General features: G+C 50.3%; 1 protein-coding gene and 1 long non-coding RNA gene across 6 annotated transcripts in view; one reads left to right on the forward strand and one right to left on the reverse strand.

The window, feature by feature from the left end:
• The window catches only part of TENM2 (teneurin transmembrane protein 2), a 1,175,656-nt gene extending 1,162,163 nt beyond the window's left edge, over nt 1-13,493 (forward strand). For all 4 annotated transcript variants that reach the window (XM_064480080.1, XM_031437753.2, XM_064480081.1 and 1 more), the window contains 2 exons: nt 9,681-9,811; nt 11,419-13,493. In XM_064480080.1, the coding sequence (XP_064336150.1) occupies nt 9,681-9,811; nt 11,419-12,180 (893 nt within the window). In that variant the 3' untranslated portion in view covers nt 12,181-13,493. The remainder of the gene's footprint in view (nt 1-9,680; nt 9,812-11,418) is intronic.
• LOC116148446 (uncharacterized) overlaps nt 1-17,911 on the reverse strand; it is a 39,167-nt gene extending 21,256 nt beyond the window's left edge. For both annotated transcript variants that reach the window (XR_004131963.2, XR_010378107.1), the window contains exons 1-2: nt 17,714-17,911; nt 15,975-16,097 (exon numbers count right to left, since the gene is read on the reverse strand). This is a non-coding gene — a long non-coding RNA (uncharacterized LOC116148446). The remainder of the gene's footprint in view (nt 1-15,974; nt 16,098-17,713) is intronic.
• Between the last annotated feature and the right edge of the window lie 364 nt (nt 17,912-18,275).

The raw sequence follows: 18,275 nt of genomic DNA on the forward strand, positions 1-18,275 counted from the left end.
TAAAGTCTAGTGCCTGGCACTCAGACGTCGCAAGAGGCTGTCTGCTCGTGTTATTCACGTCATCACTGCCAGCGACGCAATGAATTAGCATAGGGACTGAGGTGACTGAGACGCGGTTCCTGACCTCACAGGCAGGCTGGCGAGATACAAGTAACCAATGATAATGCGAAGCAGAGTGAAGTCTGTGCCACCGCGTAAGCGTTTGTTCAGCTGCTTATTCAACAAGCATTTATAGGGCAGCAGCATGCTCCATTCTGGGGACACAGTGCTAAACAAGGCAAACACTCTTCTCTCAAAGGGGTGTGTGTCTGTGCGCGCGCGCGCGCATGTGTGTGTAGTACACGTGCAGATGACTTCAGATTTGAACATTCTGACGTTAGCACAGAAGGGCCCCACGTCAAACTGAGCCTGAAGGATGAAGGGGATCTTGGTTGGCAGAACTGAGCTCAAGGCTGAAGAAAAACTATGAGCAAAAGTCAAAAGGACATAGGAAGCTTAGAGAGGGGTGTGGATAGAGGAGCCAAGAAGGGCAAATCATCTACTTCCTCGTGATATGTGAGAGGTTGGTAAAATGAGGGCCCCTATCCATCCATCTGCCACATCTCTCTCCATCCACCTATCCATCCATCCATTCACCTATTCAACGAATATTTTCATCGGACATATAAGAACTCGAGATGCAGTGGAGAGCAAGATAAAGTCCTTATCCTCAGGGAAATAAGCAAGGAAATCTGGATGGATGGATGGAAGGAAGGAAGGAAAGAGACCAACTTTCAGCAAGGAATCCAGGGTCATCTCACCTGTCCATGCACTGTAGAGGAGTAACAATGGGGACCCCAATTCCAAGGCCCCCCAAGTTCCAGGAAATTCATAGCTCTTGGGGGCCAGGGAAGCATGAAGCCCAGAGTCCCTACCCTCAGGTGACCCAGGAGCACTCACCCATCGCCAAGATAGGAACAGAAGCAGCAGCGACGTGGAGCACAGCACGGCCCTCCATGCCCCATGCTGAGAAACAGATGACCTTCAACATCACCTTGTGGCGATCTGTGCCTCACTGACAAGCTCCAGAGCCTTTGAAGCTGAACTCAGCCTTTCCCCACAACCAAAAGCAGCTGGTACCTTTGGAGTCTAGGAATTACGGCCAAGCTAGTTCCCTCCTGTTCTCCCCACTGCGCCTCATCAGGAGGCCCTGCCCAGCTCCTCTGCCAGGGCTTCCCCCCTTCCCCATGGCTTAGCATGATTTTTGTCCCCTAGTCCACTGCGGTTTCAAATTGAAGGACCTCTCAGGAAAACGCATACCCATATGTATATAATCTCCAATAATAAGGTCTATGAAGATAACTTTAAAAGGTAAGGGGTAGTGGGGGAGGGTGGAGCTCAGTGGTAGAGCACGCACAAGGTCCCGGGTTCAATCCCCAGCACCTCCATTAAAAAATAGTAACAATAAATAAACCTATTTACCTCACCCCCCCCCAAAAAAGATAAGGAATTAAACAGAGTGATGGTTAGTGTCTCCTTCATTTAGGGTGCTCACGGAGTTGGGGAGGTGGCATTTAAGCAGAGACCACTAAGAAGCGGGGAGGGAGAGGGAGACTGTTCCAGACAAAGGCAGCAATGTTAATGGGGAGGCAGTCCATGCCTGTCTTACCCAAAGGAGGCGAAGGCCCCAACCCCCAAGACTGTGCTTCCTAGAGCCTTGCTTGGCACTTGATCACTTGATACCTTAGGGGAGAACTGGCCAGAGGCAAATGAAAAGAAAGCCCTTAATGTGGGCTGAACAGACATCTACAGCTGCCAAGACCCAAACAAAACCATTCGCAGAATGCAGTCAACCTACCAACCCCCTCAGCAACTTTCCTGGTTCTCCTGAAAAGGCAAGAAAAAAAAATTAGCAGAGTTTTCTGAATAGCAAGATGGCTCTTCTCATTCCACTGCTTCATGGAGACTCAATAAATGGGCATCGAATCAGGTCCAACAAAACCGAATCCAGAAACCATTAGAAAGAGTCTAAAATAAAAGGTAGTGTTAGAGAAGCCCCAGGCAGAGGGCTGATGGTCTGCAGTCAAAGCAGGAATAAGGGTTCTGGGTGGAGAGAGCAGGACCAGGCGAGCCCACCCCCGCTGCCTGTTCATGATGAGCTGTCCCCTGGAGACTGCACCCCAGCGGAGAACGCCGCACCACCCCTAGCACGCCGACGCTGGCTAACCTGTAAACCCCATCTACATGAGTCTTTTTTTGGGGGGGGGGTGATTAACGAGGTTTTTATTTAGTTCTTTTTAACGGAGGTACTGGGGATTGAACCCAGGACCTCGTGCATGCTAGGCACGCGCTCCACTGCTGAGCTATGCCCTCCCCACTAAATGAGTCTTAATTTGCATCTTAGGAGAGGAACGGAGTGATTGAACTTGTTGCTCACAATTTAAGGGGAAGAAGTAATTAAGACATAGTCAGCCAGAACTCGACCAACAGAACCTTCTCTCTCTCTGGGGCTCAAAAGAATCTTTGCTGTTTGGGAACAGAGCTCTCTGAATGCAAAAGACAGCTCCTGAGGCTGGAGGGGGCTGTTTCCTCCTCCAAAATGCTGGCACAAAGGAGAGCCGCGCACAATAAAAACCTCTTAGGAGCTCAAATAAATTAAAACGAATCACACTTGGAACAGAGGTGTAGCTGCCAGGAGAGGTGAGGGAGGGCAAGGAGTGGATCCCTCTCCCGTTCACGGGCTCTAAGCATGCACCCTTTTTAAGAGTTATTGTTTACAGTGATATATTGATGGTTCGTGTATCTGTGATGAAGATATTAGAAGAAAGGATATGAAAGACAGACTGGGAGACAGGCCCCCTCGCCAACAACCTGCAGTGGCCTAGGCTTCTCCAGTGTCAGCATCCTGGGAAGCTCCTCGGTTCAGGGCAAGACCTGTGCTCTGGCTCAAGTCTGGCCTGTCTTCCCACCCGTCCCTTCTGCCGTTAGAACCTGAGTACGACTCCAGACACCAATTCTGCCCTTGCCGGTCACTGGCTGTGTGACGTGGATGAATGTCTTAACCTTTCTGAGCCTTACTGCCTTCACTGGCAACACTGTGCTGATCGCAAGGGGGTGAGCGTAGGAACGCATTCACTCACAAGCAGCTACAGGCTCGGAGCCGGGAGTGTGTAGGTGAGCAGTGAGGACACCACACCTGAGTAGCTCTCCAGGGTTTCCAGGGGCCTCCAGCTCGACCCCGGAACAGATCCCAGCCCCGCCCTGAGTGGCATTGCTCGGGCAAACCCGAACCCCTACATTTCCAGGGAAGCAAACCTCCTCGCTGTCACCCAGGATGACTCTGGCTCCCACCCTTCTCCCCGGCAGGTCCCACAAAGCCCAGGCACACGCGAGCACGAAGTCGGGTTCTGTGGGGTCCGGTTTCCCACCCTCTCCTGTGTCTTCACGTAGCGCCTCACCTGTGGGGCTGACAGTGACTTCCAGAGCGCGCGTGCTTCAGTGGCACACACACGTGAAGGACACGGGGCGGGGGGGGGGGATGAGCTGGGAGGAGGGGCCACGTCGCCAGCTCCTACCTCAAGGCCTCCCTCTTGACAGAGTGTTTAAGGAGCTGTCACCAGATAACACCAATTACTTTGAAAGGAGGAGGGGTGTCTGTGTGATGCCAGAAGTGCCTTTTGCAGAAATAGACAAGCAACATTCCAGAATAGGTTTAATTCAGAAAACAAGCCATGACAGAAACTTTAAAAAAAACAAAACAAAACAGGTAGATGACATGAGCTATTACTGTTCATGGCAGCTGCCACTGAAATGTCTGGTCTCCAAGGCAGGGGCTTCGTAACATCGCCTCCTGGGTACTAGGGAGGGATCCCTACAGGGAACAGATCAGGATGGGGAGACTCTTCTAAGGGTGAAGACCTCACCTGCATTTCTTGGGATTCCCTCCACACCCTCCACATCCCTGGTGAAAGATGGGGTGGTTTTATATGTTGTTCAGATGAGGTATTAAATAACATGGGAACAAAGGTGGGGAAAGTTAGTCTCTTTTCAGTGCTCTTTTTATCCTCCTCTGGATGCTGGCATGTATTTAACACCTCGTTAACACTTCTAACCTCCCTTTTTAATGGAGAGAGCAGGTCTAAGACTCCCTCAGTAGCAGGTAACAAAATCATGCTCCAATTTAATTGCATTGCTTTGTTTTAATTTTACAGTTATTTTCTGTTTGCTTTCAAGTGAGTCTGCTTTCTCATAAATGTAGTGACAAAGTTTTTTGTTTTGTTTTGTTTTGTTTTGTTTAGTGGATTTACTTAAGTAGAAAAGGCAAAAAAAGTATTTTTAATTAAATAGTAAATACTGGTCCAGGTGATACCTAGATACGGCAAAACAATCAGGACTGGTGATCACAAAGGCTGACCATGAAGATCCAAAGTTTAGAAATCCACACTGCACAGCCTTCAGCACCTCCTTTGCACAGAGATGCTCCGTGGATATATACAATCCTTGCTGGACTAACGCCAGGCTTCTCTCTGCTTGATGCTGCCACACTTTTGAAGGCAATTTCAAATCTGTATTCTTAAATGACCTTTTTTTATTGAAATATAGTTGACTTACAATATTATATTAGTTCCAAGTATACAACATAGTGGCTCAGTACTTTTATAGATTATGCACCAAAGTTACTACAACACTACTGTGTTCCCTGTGTTGTATATTACATCCCTCTGACCTACTTCTTTTATAACCAGCAGTTATAACCTCTTCATCTCCTTCGCCTCTCTAGCCCATTCCTCCACCCTTCTCCCCTCTGGCAACCACATGTTTGCTCTCTGTCTCTGTGAATCTGTTTCTGTTTTGTTACATTTGTTCATTGGTTTTGCTTTTTAGATACCACATATAAGTAAAAACATACATAGTACTTCTCTTTCTCTGACTTTTTTCACTTAGCCTAACACCCTCCAGGTCCATCCATGTTGTAAAACATATTGCAGGGTTTCGTTCTTTTTTATAGCTGAGTCATATTCCATGACAGATGAATAGATAGATAGACAGACAGACAGACAGACACATCTTCTTTATTCATTCATCTGTCAGTGGACACTTCGGTTGCATCCATATTGTGGCTGTTGTAAATAATGCTGCAGTGAACACTAGGGTGCATATATTTTTTTCAAATTAGTGTTTTCTTTGAATACCCAGGAGTGGAATTGCTAGCTCACATGGCAGCTCTGTTTTTTGAGGACCCGTCCACACTGTTTGCCACAGTGGCTGCACCAGTTCACACTCCCATCAACAGGGCACAGGAGTTCCCTTTTCTCCACATCCTCACCAACATCTATTGTTTCTTGTCTTTTTGATGACAGCGATTGTGACAGGTGTGAGGTGGTATCTCGCTGTGGTTTTGGTCTGCATTTCCCTTATGGTTATTAATGTTAAATGACTCTTCAACGGGCCATCACTAATACGTGCAGTTGCCAAGTCATTCAAGGAGCTAGTCTGGACCCAAGACCAGTGCATGCGCCATGGATCCCAGAGTCCCTCCCACGAGGGGGTTTGTCCCAGCCTGTATGCTCAACAGCACAGTCAACACTAAATCCCTCACAGCAGTCCCAGGGCAGGAGGGAGGCAGACCTGACTCAGCCCCTTCAGAAGCACGTTCTCAGGCAGATACAGGTAGTTCTCTGTCACTCACACTGCTCACGGGAGCGTTTGCCCCATCTGTTCAATGTTTGTTCATTCATCCATTCCACGGATGCTTACTGAGCACCTATTTTGTGCCAGGCCTGCCTGGGGAGACATCAGTGAATAAAACAGGTTTTTTAACTCCCTGTCCTGGCGGAGCTTACATTCTCAGTGAGGGAGACAGACAACAAACAGTAAATACAATAAACACCCAGATGAGACAGCACGTAAGAGAGTGGCCACTGCCCTGGGGGTGGGGGTGGGGGGCTGAGGGGAGGAAGGGGACTCGGGATTGTGGGGCTGGGGACGGGTGGGGTTTAAACTTGGTGACTGAGGTGGGCCTTGTGGGAGAGACATCTGAATACAACTTGAAAAAGGGAAAAGAGTGAGAGAGTCAGAAGATCCCTTTAGGGAAGTGCACTCCAGGCAGAGGGGTGGCCGGTGGCAAGGCCCCCGAGGTGAGTGTGCACCTGGCATGTTTGAGGAACAGCACAGAAGCTGGAGCTGGGTGAGCGAGAGAGGGCAGGAGAGGGTGAGGTCAGAGCGATCACGGCAAGGGTCCTTGCAGACCATGAGGACTCAGACTTTCTCACTGAGAGAAATGGGGGTCCCTGGGGTGTGCTAAGCGGACGCATGGCAGGGTCTGGCCCGTGTCTCTAGGCTTATTCCAGCCACTGGGCTGACGAAGTGTGCAGAGCACAGAGGTCAAGGGGGAGGCCGGTCAGAAGTCCAGGCAAGAGGTGACACGCCAGGGTGGAGCTGGTGGGCGTGGTGGGGGAGGTGGGGCAAGTGGCGAGAAGCCGACACACACTCTGGTCTATTTTAAAAGTAAAAGTAAAAAAAAAATTAAATAAATAAACATAAGAAAATAAACGTAAAGGATTTAACCATATGACCCAGCAATTCCACACCTAGGGATATATGCAAGAGAAATGAAAGCAGATTTTCAAAATCAATCTGTACATGAAAGTCCCTAATAGCGTCATTCATAATAGTGAAAAAAAAAGTGTAAACCCCAAATATCCATTAACTGATGAGTTAACAAAATGCCGTATATCCAAACAGGAGAATATTATTCAGCCATAAAAAGGAATGAAATACTGACACAGACTACAACATGGATGGACCTTGAAAACATTATGCTGAGAGAAGGAAGCCAGAAGCCAGATACAAAAGGCCACATCGTGGATGAGGTCATTTATAGGAAATGTCCAGAACAGGCATATCCACAGAGACAGAAAGCAGTGGTGGCTGTCAGGGACCGAGGGAAAGGGGAACGCAGAATGACTGCCAGTGGGTACGAGGTTTCTCTAGGGGGTGACAAACGTGTTCTGGAATTTGAGAGAAAGGACGGTTGTCCAACACTGGGAATGTACTGGAAGCCACTGAATTGGACTCTTTAAAATGTTTAAAATGATTAAGTTTATATTATGTGAGCCTTACTTTAATTTTTTTTAAGTATTTTTTTCTGGTGGGAGGGGTAATTAGGTTTATTTTATTATTATTTTTTTTTAATGGAGGTACTGGGGATTGAACCCAGGACCTCCTGCATGCTAAGCACACACTCTACCACTGAGCTATATACCCTCCTCCCCTAAAAAGTAGCATATTTACTGATGGTTTAGACATGGAGAGTGAGAAAAAAAAGCCAAGGATGGTAGCTGGAAGGATGGAGTTGCCCTAACCCGGGATGGAAAAGATTGGGTGGAACAGGTGTGAGGAGGAAGATGAGGAGTTCAACTCTAGTTTGGAGAGAAGTTTGAAGTGTAGTTAGGTATGTTTGTTTGGAGCCTAGGGAGAGGTCCTGGACGGAGATACCGACTTTGGAGTCGGCACCAGCATGTAAATGGTATTTAGGGCCCTGAGGCTGGATACGGTCACCATGTTTGTAACAGCAGGAGAGTGGAGAAGAAGTTCACAGACTGAGTCTAGGATATCCTGACATTAAGATCAGGGAGATGAGGAGGAACCAAAGAGGGACAAGGAGTAGCCACTAAGGTACGAGAGGGACAACAGGAGACTGTCATGTTCAGAAAGCCAAGAAAAAGAGAGAGGGGCAGGAGCGTTCAGTTGGTCAGATACTTCTGACAGGTCAAATGAGATGAGGACCACAGCCAACATTGGACTTAGCAACATGGAGGTCATCTGTGGCCTTGATGAGAGTTGTTTTCATGAGCACTTGGGAGCAAAGCCTGGTTCAGAAGAGAATGGGAGAATTTGAGTATAGAGAATTATTGTGAGTTTGAGAAGTTCTTGTAAAGGGGATGAGAAAAGGGTGATGGCTAAAGGGAGAAGTAGGAACAAGGGAGGAATTTTTAAGGTGGACATTCAGTTGCGTGTTTGTAAGCTGATGGGGCTGATCCATTAGAAGAGGGAGTAAACTGATGGGGGGCGGGGGTTGCTGGAGTGACATCCTTGAGTGGGCAAAAATGAACGTGACCTAGTGCAGGTTTGATTTGAAAGCTCATCTAGAGTAACGAGGGGAAGGAGGCGGGGAGTATGGGTGCCAATGGTGGTAAATATGATGAGAGTTTAGGGGAAGTCCCCTCTGGCTTCACCAGTTTTCTTAGAAGAGGAAACAAGGTGAGCTGCTACAGTGAAGCAGGGAAAGCAGGTGTGGGAGGTTTTAGGAGAGATGAGAAGAGGCAGAATCACCCAGGAGAATGGGGCAAGGACTGAACGGAGGACGGGACGAGTCGGATTGCAGGGCAGTGGGAAGGCACAACTGGGATTGTGGCTGGGAATTTAAAGAGACGCCAGTCGGCACGGTTACATTCATGTCTGCTGCCCCCTTGGGCCGCACAAGGACAAACACAGAAAGGCAGAGCCTTCTCTGATTTAACCAAAATTGTGGTTTCGGCAAGGAAGTGTGCTGAAGTGAGAAAAGGGCAAGGCTCTGAGAACAGACACGAGGGAATGAGTCTAATGATCGACCGCGGGATGTGCGCTAGGAAAGAGCAGAAGCGAGACCAAGATGCTGAGGGACAGAAAAGAAGCTTAGGGTAGGTTGAAGGTCCGAGATCAGGGAACATGGGTGTCAGGTGACAAAAGGGGAGTGAACTAGAAAGAGTCCAGGCGCTGGTCAGAGGATGATGTACAGGAAATGATTATCACGGGGGATCCAAATGATTGGTGATGACAAAGGTCCAGAGGATGAGCAGGAGAGTTAGTGGGGGAAGGATCATCAAAAACCTAAGAGGCGGGGATGCTGGAAGGATCAACGGCTTGGATAATGAAATCGCTAAGAAGGAATTCAGGAAAAGAGGTGGTGAGAGTAACAGTGGGGCCCACTCAGTCTGGACCCCTAGCAGAGAAGGGCCGTCTTACTCTGAGCACCTAGGGCTCTCTCTTGACCTCTCCTTGAAGAGCAGGCACCTGAGATAAAAGCATCTCAGGAGACAGACGACTCTCTGCACTCCACACGCTCAGGGAACCCCGCTTCCGAAACAAGCCGGCCTCCTGCAGCTGGCCCTGCCCAGGGGTCTTGCACGGCCTTCACCATCATCACGTCGAGCCCAGCACTGGGTCTTGCGCTTCTAAGCACACTGACTGGCCTTCAATACTTGCCAAATGAAGTTCACGTTTATTGAGCAACCCACGTGCCAGGCACTACGATAAGCCCTCTACATGGATTTTCTCCTTCAATCCTCACGACAACCCAGTAAAGTTGGTACAGTTATTATCCCAATTCATTGCTGAGAAACCCGAGGCTGAGAGAGGGGCAGGAACTTGCCCAAGGTCACACAGCGCGGGGACTTGAACGTCGATCTCTCTTACTCCAGCACTGTCCTAAATTACCACGTGGGGGGTATCAACTGACCACGTCCAGAAGGATGTCTGCTTCCTAGAATCCATGTAAAGCAGCCCTGGGTCCCGACCAGGAGAACTTCACAGGCCCTCGCCTCCCCCTCCTGCTGGACCCTATACCCATCCGCCCGTTTTATTTTGTTCTCTCTCCAAGGTCCTCTGTGGCTTTCCACCCCTCATGATCTCAGAACTCTTTATTTTTGTTTCCACCATAGATGTGAAAAGCTGGCTTGTGATGTTTGGATTTCAGCTTAGCAACATAATTCCTGGCTTTCCAAGAGCCAAAATGTATTTCGTGCCTCCTCCCTATGAATTGTCAGAGAGTCAAGCAAGTGAGAACGGACAGGTAAGTGGAGGTTCCTGCTGAGAATCCCGAAGATGGTTATCATTCCCGCTGGCAAACAGAACCGTGTGGGAGCCGAGGGCGCGTCAGTAGCGGAGGAAAACACTGGAGCTGGGTATAAAAGGGGCATGAAACATGGTGACTTCACGTAAAAGTGAGTCCGTGCTGTCGCCTGTCTGGCACAGCACATATTTCTTCCCAGCCTCAATTATTACCTTAACTGTGGCATCATTATCTGTTCAGTAATATACCCTTGAGTCGCTCCTTGGTTAACAACAGCACAGAGAAGTCCAGTAGCAACCTACCATCTGCACTGACTCCAAGATCATAACCCTTTTGGCTTTTATGGGACGTAATAAAATGGTGGTTTGCAGTCTCTGTCCCATTAAAGAACATTTTTATGCTTCACATAAAACCTCAGCGTTTTATGGCCCAAATGTGCACAGATTGAGTTTTCAGAACATAATTTGTGCTTGGGTGTCTCAGTAACGACTGAGAGGCGGTCAGTTTCAATTTGGGTGCAGCTGAGACCTCGGCCACAGTTGGACATCGCGGCTTAGATACTCCCCGCTGTGGAACCCACGCTCGGCCCAGTGAAAGTCCGCAAGGTCTCAGCTGCTCTGAGTAATTGTCCAGGCTGTGTAACTAGACTAGAGAGAGGCCAGGAAGAGCTTCTGGGTAATTGAGAACAGCGCTCTCCCAGCTCTGCCCCTTGGGGACCAGTCAGTGGATGAATAGCCATCATTTTGCTCATTTATCTAAGTGCCGTTGCCTCCCAAGCACAGCCTCTTCCATTATCCCAGCCTGTCCCCCAACCACCAATTGAGATGAGTTGTAATTTGTGAGTAGAGAACTCAAGGCCAAGGAGATAATGGGGATTTCATCACTCTGCAGAAGCAGGGCTAGGATCCAGAGCAAATGACTCAGAAAGCCCAGGGACAGTCCCCCTGGCCCACCAAGCCAGCGTCTCTTAGTCTGGTGCTTCCCAGACATTAATATGCACACAAGCCGCCTCGAGTGCCTGTTGAAATGCAGCTTCTGACTCAGTAGGTCAAGAGTGAGGCCAGAGATTCCGCTTTTCTAACGGGACAGGGGCCCGGGGACTCCCCAGCTGCTAGCCGTACTCTAAGGAGCAAGGTCCTGACCCCAGGAAGTTAATGAACATCCAGGGCACTGGACGCAAAGACACGCAGGTCCCAGCAGCGGGGTACACAGCTGCTCAGGTAGACGCCCTGCCCTCCAGGTCAAGGTGTTCCTGGCTCTGAAGTGGGTAAGGCAACTGCCGAACCGTCAGCAGGCAGAGTGGCTTTTCTGCAGCAGCGGAGAGGCGGGGTAAGAGGGGAGGCCTGGGTGCAGTTGCCGGCCAGGTGGTGAACCTCCCCACCACCTTCTTCGGTGAGTGGCACGGTTATGAGGTGGACAGGCCACACCCTCAGAGCACTGGAAAACCAGCCAGCCTGCCCCAGCTCCCAAGGGAGGGTGATCCCCGCTCCCATCCCGACAGACCCAAGACTCATTCTGGCAGGAGCACCCAAGCCTTCCTCCTCCTGAGCCTTTGTCACTGAGCCGCCCTGCCCCCTCCTCAGCTCTCTGTTTTCTTCTGCCCGCAGCTCATTACAGGTGTCCAGCAGACAACCGAGAGGCATAACCAGGCCTTCATGGCTCTCGAAGGGCAGGTCATTTCCAAAAAGCTCCATGCCAGCATCCGAGAGAAAGCGGGCCACTGGTTCGCCACCACCACGCCCATCATCGGCAAAGGCATCATGTTCGCCATCAAAGAAGGGCGGGTGACCACCGGCGTGTCCAGCATCGCCAGCGAGGACAGCCGCAAGGTGGCCTCCGTGCTGAACAACGCCTACTACCTGGACAAGATGCACTACACCATCGAGGGCAAGGACACCCACTACTTTGTGAAGATCGGCTCGGCCGACGGCGACCTGGTCACGCTGGGCACCACCATCGGCCGCAAGGTGCTAGAGAGCGGGGTGAATGTGACCGTGTCGCAGCCCACGCTGCTGGTCAACGGCAGGACTCGAAGGTTCACCAACATCGAGTTCCAGTACTCCACGCTCCTGCTGAGCGTCCGCTACGGCCTCACCCCCGACACCCTGGACGAAGAGAAGGCCCGCGTCCTGGACCAGGCCAGGCAGAGGGCCCTGGGCACTGCCTGGGCCAAGGAGCAGCAGAAAGCCAGGGACGGCAGAGAGGGCAGCCGCCTGTGGACGGAGGGCGAGAAGCAGCAGCTCCTGAGCGCGGGCCGCGTGCAAGGGTACGAGGGCTATTACGTGCTCCCGGTGGAGCAGTACCCCGAGCTGGCAGACAGTAGCAGCAACATCCAGTTTTTAAGACAGAACGAGATGGGAAAGAGGTAACAAAATAACCTGCTGCCATTCCTCATCCGGATGGCTCAGCGGGAGTGACTGTTATCTCCTCTCCTAAGGAGATGAAGACCTACCAGGGGCACTAAGGCCGGGCTGCTTTAGGATACCCAAGTGGCAAGAAAGCTCATATTTTTTGAGTTCAAATGCTACTGCCCACGCGAGAAGTCCCACCTCCTGAAGTAGACTCAAGCCCGGCCGCGAATTCCTGAGGAAAACAGAACACACGAATGAACGGACACACGGCAAGGTTCCAAGTTCCCCTAAGATATGACCCACTTGTTCTGGGTCTTCACGGCAAAGAGACGCGACGTGTCCAAAAAAAGGAACAGAAGAACACAACACACACACACACACAACACACACACACAGAAAACAAAAACAAACACACCGACCGAAAAACAAAGACATGAAGACAAGACGGCCTCATGCTCTATTACCTCACTCATTCACACGTGAGCGACGCACAGACATCCATCCGTGAGGGCCAGCGTCACCGGACCAGCTGAGAACAGATTCAGACTGCTTGTTGGACAAAAATTACAGACGTTTTCCTTTCAACAAATACAGGTGCATTTAAACCACGACTTTGGGGGTGATTTGTGTGTAGCGACTGGGGTGGGGGGGGATAAAAGTGAAAGAGTGAGCACTGGAAATACTTTTTAAAGAAAAAAAATATATAGAAAAACACGAGGGAAAAAAAAAAGAAGGAAATTCATATCGAAAATCAAGCGAAATAATACCGTTCAGCACTTAACTCTCAGGTCCCAATTTAGTCTCGGCCTGAGCTAATTTATTTGAGCGCAAGAGTGTAAAATTTAATTCCAATGGTGGCTATACTCACTACAGATCAATTTCATACTCTTTTGTCTTTGAAGATTCCATTGTGGACAGTAATACGCAATTACAGGGTGTAGTCTGTTTAGATTCTGTAGTTTGTGGGTATCAGTTGCAGTAGAGGTGTGGCATTGTGACACTCTTTTGCTAACGGGCACCACTTCAGATCACCCTGTACATACATAAGCCTCAAGGCACAATCACTGTTTGAGATTTTAAATTATTAGTGTGTTTGTTTGGTCCAGAAACTGAGACAATCACATGACAGTCACCACGAGGAGAGAGAATAAAAAAAATTTTAAAAACCCACAAAAACAACAAAAAAAGTTTAAAAAAAGAACAAAAAAATGTCTAATAAGAACTTTGGTACAGGAACTTTTTTGTAATATACATGTATGAATTGTTCATCGAGTTTTTATATTAATTTTAATTTGCTGCTAAGCAAAGACTAGGGACAGGCAAAGATAATTTATGGCAAAGTGTTTAAATTGTTTATACATAAATAAAGTCTCTAAAACTCCTGTGGACACTGGTCTTCTGTGGAAATGCTTTGAGGTGAGGGCAAAGTCAAAGTTTCGGGAGAAAGGGGGACCTGTCAGGACGCACAGGCAGAGACGGAGTTTTGAACGTCTGGAGGAGATTTTGTCAGAGGCAGCTCCTGTTCCCTGAACTGCTGTACATTCTAGACTGATCACTGCCTCCGTCTGCAGCCCCCGCTGTGCACGGAGCAGAGGTGGGAAGAAGTGGGGGGGGACCTGGGGTCATGAGGACCCTCAGACCCATCAGTGCCCCGACAGATCTTTCCAGCCCTCCTGGGACAGTCTCCCTGCTGCCACGTTCTAGTCCTGGAAGGTGCTGGCGGGAAACTGAAGGCAAACACCCTCGCAACATGGGGGAAACACACATGCGTTCGTGTGGCTCTGTGTGGGCATGCCTATACGTGTGTACTTCCTTCCAGACTAGATCACTTTACCCCAAAACTTGCACACTCAGGGCTAAGTAAGAACTGCACTTATGATTTGGATGAAATTTTCCCCACCGGTCTTCCAGGCAGAATAATAGTAGTATCATTAATAGCTCATAGTTATGGATGCTGACTACATGCCAAGAACAGTGCTAAGTTCTCTACACACAATATTTCCTCACCTTTCATTCATTCAAAAACATTATTTTGAGAGCTTGCCCTGTGTCAGGTCCTGTGCTACGTTCTGGGGATAAAGGAGGTGAGCAGACATAAATAGGGGCCCTCACCTCATGAGACTTACAGTCAGGGCTGCACACAGAAAACAGTCAATTACACTAAGAAGTGAAAATGACATGGATGTTAAGTGCCAAGAAGGAGAGATTTACAAAGCTATGGAAGTACATAATTGGGGCTGTCACCTAGACTGAGAACATAAAGGAAGTGACAGGTCTGAAAGTTAAGGAGTTAACCAGGTGAAGACAAGGGAATGCTTCCTAGACCCAGGGAACCGTATGTGCAAAGGGACTGTGGTCACATAGCCACTTGGGCAGGAAAACAGAAGAGGTTGGCAGGGTTCAGAAGACTCACCTATTAAAGACTGGATTTTTTTTCTAACTAAAACCAAGAGGGAGTCAGCTTTAATTTCGTAAACAAGTCCTCTGGACGCAGTGTGGAGGACAGGTAGAGGGGCTGATGTGGCCATTTGTGTGAGACGACGAGGCTGGTGGCCTTCAAGGAGGAAATGGAAGTAAACTGAGTAGATAGATTGCAAGGACAAGCTCCTAGTATCATTCACTTTGCAGGAAGAAACTGAGGCCACTTATCACCCAGCTGTAAGTGGTGGAATGACTCAAACATAGTTGTGGCTGATTTCAAAACCTTTCCAGGAAGTCTGAGTGGCATGTCACCCTGAGACCCTGCAAGTGCTCTGAGTCACCGCTGCCTTCTGATCATCTCTCCAGGCCAGGAGTATCTTCCCCAGGTGGAAGGAGAGGTGGGGAGAGGCCAGGCTAACCCGCTTCATTCATACCCGGTGTCGGACCCCATGGGCCCTATAATCAGCAGAGCAAGCTCTGAGTCAGTAAAGCGAACAGGAGAACAAACACACTCCGGACAACTTCCTCCTCGGAAGCACGTGTGCATACCGTGTTTTCCCCAGGGGAGTTGGGGCCGTTGCCCTCCAGGAGGACAGGATGTAGGAGACAGTGCCTCCCGTGTGCTTTGGTCCACGGTCTGGTTTAATTCGACTGGTGTCAGGACTCCTTGGATACACACTCACAGAAGCCTCCAGCTGGTGGGGAGGCCAGCTTGAATCCCAGTTTGGTGGGAACCACCTGGGAACTAACTACTGTGATGTTTCTCCCCGGGGTGGATGCAGCCAGTGGGGCCAACCAAGACAGGGAGCGGACCTCAGGCAAGAAGGCAATGTGCGTGCGCCCAGCCCAGAGCTCCTCTGCCCCATCCAGCCTCTTTGACGGCAGGGCAGGGGACAGGTAGACCCAAAGGGGTGGGCAGATGGTGCGGCACTCGGGGAATCACGTGTCTCCAGGGTTTCCGTTGAACATGGAACTCTCCTTCATGCCAACCATCTTTGAATTACCCGTGAATGTTCTGTTATACCCAGGCCAGCCCAGCCCCTCACGATACACACACACACACACACAAACTCATGATATGGGAGGAGACAGTCTTAAGGAAAAAAAAAAATCCTCTCCTGCCTTCCCCCAAGCCAGTTCTGCAAGGACCAGGATGCAATGCCTGACCTCTTCCAGAAGTATCTGCACATTGACAGACGATTCTTGGAAGACTTCTCAAGGGCTAAGATTGCGCACTTTGAAGTCAGCCCGACGGGAACAGATCCTACCTCGACCGCTCATGAAACACAGGACTTGGGAAGGCGACATGTATTAATCACGATAAATGACATTAGCTACTGTAAGAGATAAAGCCAATGTAAGTTAACACAGAAAAAGCTGACTCCACTCACCTCCATTGTGCATCGGCGTTGGGAAAGGCTCTGCTCCAGCTCAGGGCCCCAGGCTCCTTCCATCTCATGGCTCCACCTTCTTCCAGGTCCTCGGAATCTTCAAAGTCCTCTCCGTTCGACTGGCTGATGGAAAAAGAGATCCAAGATCACAAGTGCAACTACTGTATTTTTAATGGGCCACACCTAGCAGTGACACACATCACCTCCACCCACATTCCATGGGGCTGCATGGACCCACCTACTGCAAAAGAGAATGGAAAATGTAGTCTATGAACCTAGAAGAGTTAGAAACTGGAGACGGGGGAGTCCCAGCGGTCTCTGCCACCTAACTCCACATCTCTGAGTCTCGGAGTCTCCGAATCCTCACCTGGAAATGAGGGCGGGTGAGAACAGGGCTGCTATAATGATTAAATGAGATGGTGCATATATCACGGACACATCGTAAGTACAGTAAATGTTTTTATGAGTTTTACACCATTGCTCCAAGCACAGATTTTTCTAAGAGTGGAACTCGCGGCATGACTGATCCGTCGTGCGGGAGAGATTTTCTGCAGGCGTAGGGGAGGATGGAGGAAGACCTTCCCTCAGATCCCGCTCCACGCTGCCCCCCAGCCCCCCCCCCCCGCGCCAGCCCCAGGGCACGTCAACAGGCGCTCTCAGCGTGAGCGCGCTGCTCAGCGGCCTCAAGGGCTTTCCAGAAAGGATGACACTGGGGGAGCTGGACATCTGAGCAATGTGAAGACTGGCTACCTAAGAAGGCCATCCATCCAGTCCTCCGTCAGCATTCCCAAGTCACCCAGCGCAATGTTGTCCTGGGCACCGTCGTAAGCTGGGAATACAAAGCGAAACCAAACGTGGTCCAAAATCTCACAGTCTAAGGTGTGAGGACAAGCGCACAAGCCAACCAGCGGTGACACCAAGGGCTCACCGGGGGGCACAGAAGTGAGGCACAAAAACGTGAGGGCGGGGCGGGGTGGGGCAGGACCACGAGTTCCGACCACGAGCCTCAGAGCTGGGTACTCACAGGTAGGAGAGCGCGGGGCGACAAGGTGGGAGGGCTGCCTGGACCGAGGGGTGCGCGCGGGCTGCAAGGGGAGAAGACACACGCAAGCCGGCGGCGGGGGAGAGACGTTCAGAGGGACCGGAGCAATGGCGGCGGAGGAACCCCGTGCGGAGCTTTCTGAACCATGACCTCCAGGGCCCGGGCCAATCAAATCAACCCGGGGCCTCGAGGGGGCGTGGCCTGGCCCGGGTTGGTGTGGGAGCTTCCCCAGGTGATTCGAACGTGCAGCCAGGGCTGAGGAGCACTGATTGAAGCCAAACGGGAGGCACGTGGCCTGAGATCCCCGTGGCAGGAACGAGAGTCAGGCTGAGCAGCTAGATAGCCGCCTCCTACACGCCGTGGGGAGAAATATGTTAGGAAATCCTTCGATTAGCAAAGTGGATTGTGGAGAGGGTAGAGAGAACGGAACCAGGGGGACCGCAACAGCCGAATGTAACAGCCCAGGTGAGGACACAGGATTAGCTTCAGGAGTGAGGACAAGGTTCCGTAACTCTGTTGGAGTTGAGGGCAGTGTCTGTAAAGGGTAGAACACTGTGGGAGGATCCAGTCCCCCAAGGTCCGGGGGCGTCTGCAGGGGAAGTGTCTTATACATCAACATGGCCTCTCGCGACCCCCACGCAGGTTTAAAGGACCAGTGCCTCGGGAGAAGGGTTTAAGGAGTCAAACCTAGGCTTACCTTCAGGAATCTTCTGACGGGCCGGAGTCGGGACTTTGCAGAAAAGTTCTGATCCACTGTGCCCACATCCAACCCCCAACTTCCATCCTGAGGCAGCTAAGGACCTCAAACTCTACCTCCGACGCCCAGGCTGGCCCTCTGGCTGTTGAGCAGCCCTCCAAAAGCAAGTCTGCACCAGCTGGCGTCTCTTTCCAAAGCCCCACCTTCCCAAGCCCTCACTTCCTCCTGGTAAATGGTGGGCTTGCTATTTAGCCACAAGGTGGCAGCCTTTTCCCATAAAATCTTCCCGGACCTGAGTGCCCCAGGCTGGCTTAGTATAAATGTTAGGCAGATAAGACACTGAGATGCAAGATACCCCATGAGAGCCCTGGGCCCAAGGGAGAGTCCTGGGCCCTGAAAGAGGCCCCTGGAATTGGTTCCAGGAAGCAAGAGTCCAGAGAAGATTTGCCCTGAGAACAGCCAGACTGGTATCTGAGCCCAGCTCCACTATTTACTCCCTGGGTAGGTTTCCAAACAAACCTTCCCCTCTCTGAGCCCCACTTTCCTCATTTGTAAAATAGAG

The sequence above is a fragment of the Camelus dromedarius genome, chromosome 27, assembly GCF_036321535.1.
Source record: "Camelus dromedarius isolate mCamDro1 chromosome 27, mCamDro1.pat, whole genome shotgun sequence".
Lineage (NCBI taxonomy): Eukaryota > Metazoa > Chordata > Mammalia > Artiodactyla > Camelidae > Camelus > Camelus dromedarius.